Consider the following 3,132-nt stretch of genomic DNA (forward strand, 5'->3'; position numbering starts at 1 on the left):
TTTAGGCCCTCCCTTGTGTCTCCATTGCCTAGCTTTCTTTTTGTTGTTTTTGTTTGTTTTTTTTTTTATTTTGTTTGTCAAAACAGGGTTTTTCTGTGTAGCCTGGGCTGTTCTGGAACTCCCTCTATATACCAGGCTGGCCTTAAACTCACAGAAATCCACTGGATTCTGCCTTCTAAATGCTGGTATTAAAGGCATATGCCACCACTGCCTAACTATTGCCCAGCTTTTTTTATGGTTGCCGGGATCCAAACTCTGGTCCTCATGGTTGCACATCAAGCACATTTACCACAGAGCCATTTTTTTCATCCTTAAGATACAGTCTTTGAATGGAGAAAAGTATGTACCATGAGCTGGTGTCTTACTTAAGGATTTTATTTTTGTGAAGAGATACTATTTAATTGGAGTGCATCACTTACAATTTCAGAAGTTCAGTCCATTATCATCATGATGGTGAGCATGGTGGCATGCAGGCAGACATGGTGTAGGAGAAATAGCTGACAGTTCCCTGTCTTGCAAGCAAAAGACAGTTGGCTGACTCACTGCACTATATTTTGAGCATAGGAAACCATAAAAATCTGCCCCCACGATTTCCCAGCTAGCTCAGTGTCCAGCGTGCGTTATGGAGCCGCGTGTCGCAGAACTGAAGTTGAAGATTGAGGACAGCTTGTGTCCTTTTGGCTTCGAGGTTTACCCCTTCCAGGTGGCATGGTACAATGAACTGGTGCCTCCAGCCTTCCACTTGCCCTTCCCAGGACCTACTCTGGCCTTCTTGGTACTCAGCACACCTGCTATGTTTGACAAAGCCCTCAAACCTTTCTTAAAGAGCTACCACCTCCAACCACTGAGAGACCCCGTAGATCAGTGTGTGTCCTACCACCTGAGAAGTGTTGCGGAGAAGTTTCCAGAACTGCAAATGAAAATCATTGCTGACTATGAGGTCCACCCCAACCGACACCCTAAGATTCTAGCACAGACCGCAGCCCACGTGGCAGGTGCTGCTTACTACTACCAACGACATGATGTGGAGCTGACCCATGAGGGACCCAGCACATAGCAGGCGTGTATATACACCCCCGATTTGGGGGCTGGTGTGCTATCCAAGGGGTAATGTTGCTGCCAGGGATTGAAGTGCCAAATTTGCCACTCAGAAAGCCCCCTGATTGTGTGCCTACAAGAGCTGGCCGAATCACTCTACTTGAAGGCTTCAATTTCCATTGGCATGACTGGACTTACCGGGATGCTGTGACTCCTGAAGAGCGGTACTCAGAAGAACAGAAGATCTATTTTTCCACCCCACCTGCCCAACGATTGGCCCTATTAGGCTTAGCCCAGCCCTCAGAACACCCTAGTACTACAACTGAGCATCCTAGCTCCACACTTACCAACCCTCAGAGTCTTATCAGGGAACGAAGCTGGCTTAGCCCCAGTGTCTCACCCCCTGAATCCCCAGGCCCCTGATACTTTTGCCCTTCTGCGATTCCCACTTATGGTAGGCTTCTTTAGAATTGGGGGTTTGAAAAAAGCATTATTTTTGTTGTTTTTCAAGACAGGGTTTCTCTGTAGCTTTGGGGCCTGTCCTGAAACAGGACACAAAGATACTGTCTCTGCCTGTGTGCTGGGATCAAAGGCATGTGCCACCACTGCCTTGACTTTTTTTGTTTGTTTTTCAAGAAAGGGTTTCTGTGTACCCCTGGCTTTCCTGGAACTCACTCTGTAGACCAAGCTGTCCTCCAACTTAAAGAAATCTGCCTGCCTCTGCCTCCCAAGTGGTGTGCTACCACCACCCAGTGAAAAAAAGCAGATTTTGAGTATTATTTCCTAAAAGCTCTTAAAGAGTCAAGACAAATCACATGCCAACGCTTCAAATGGGACTCCTACCATTACTATTTTTGTGTAGCACTTCAAGATACTAAGTTGTGATTCTCAATCTTCCTAATGCTGTGACACTTTAATAGTTCTTTCCTCATGTTGTGATAACCCCCAATCATAATTGTTATTGAAATAACTAATTTTGTTAGTTAAGAATCATATTGTAAATGTTTTCTGATAATGAAAAGTGCTCTACCCCAAAGGGGTCTTGACCCAGAGGCTGAGAACTGCTGATTTAGTGGGTCCTAGGAGCATACACCCTTTAAATGGTACGCATTGTGTAGGGCTATGCCAAGTTATTATTTAAATAAACTACTGTTGGAAACTGAGGCTGGATCTATGCTCAGTTATGGAACGAACCTTGGCTGAACTCTGGCTTTCCCTTGGCCGTACATTTAGAGCCTTCAGTTATTGCACAAAGGTTAGATGATTTAATAACTAGCCCTAAATAGCAAGATTAGCCTAGCATATAATCACCAGCCCCACCATCATAGTAACCTTTCTTGTTCATAATTCCTGATCTTTCTACCCATATCAACATCCATTGTTTGTGATTTTCTATATTCTGCTTGCAAGAATACCTAGTTCTCAAACATTCTTACTTCCCCTGCCCCATTTTCCTACATCCTTGCTGTGCTGACTATATAAGCTCCGGGTAGAAAAATAAAGTTTGCCACTTGATCAGAAAAAAAAAAAAATCTGCCCCCACAGTGACACACTTCATCCAACAATGCCAAACCCAGTCCAACAAAGACACATCTAATAGTAACAGTCCGTATGAGATTACGAGGCCAAGTATATTCCAACCTCCACACCCGGTATCCAGGTTTTATTGTCCGACCTACAAAGAGAGCCAGATAGTTGTATATGGATATTAATTAGCCAGATAAAAGAAATTAAGGATTGAGTACAGAAGAAATAGCATATACAAATGTCCTGAAGAAGGAAGGTTTTGTGTTGTAAAAGTTAAAGGATTCTTTTGAGATTTGAATATCTAATTGCAATTAGTTTATATATGGCTGTGCCTTCTAGTTCTGTACATTTCTAGAATATAAAGTTGGATCCCAAGCATTTCTGCATCCACTGTGCTTATCATAGTACCTAGCCTGTGTTTATTAACTCTTTGCTTAACTGACTTAAACTTCATTTGCTAAATGAAGGAAAGTAAAGACCATGTCAGTCTATGTTATGATTTATTTATTTTGGTTATCTCATTAGTTCCTAGATACACACATCTTTACAACTTTATATCTGACATCT

At 42.8% G+C, this 3,132-nt stretch overlaps 1 protein-coding gene across 1 annotated transcript; it reads left to right on the forward strand.

The window, feature by feature from the left end:
- The first annotated feature begins 595 nt into the window (after positions 1–595).
- Positions 596–1,468, forward strand: LOC127226849 (cyanocobalamin reductase / alkylcobalamin dealkylase-like). Its single transcript, XM_051190964.1, is given in 2 exon segments — positions 596–1,028; positions 1,031–1,468. Coding segments are annotated over 2 exon segments (837 nt in total). The 5' UTR covers positions 596–622; the 3' UTR covers positions 1,462–1,468.
- The last annotated feature ends 1,664 nt before the right edge of the window (positions 1,469–3,132 follow it).

This window comes from Phodopus roborovskii, unplaced genomic scaffold (assembly GCF_943737965.1).
Source record: "Phodopus roborovskii unplaced genomic scaffold, PHOROB, whole genome shotgun sequence".
NCBI classification, from domain to species: Eukaryota; Metazoa; Chordata; class Mammalia; order Rodentia; family Cricetidae; genus Phodopus; species Phodopus roborovskii.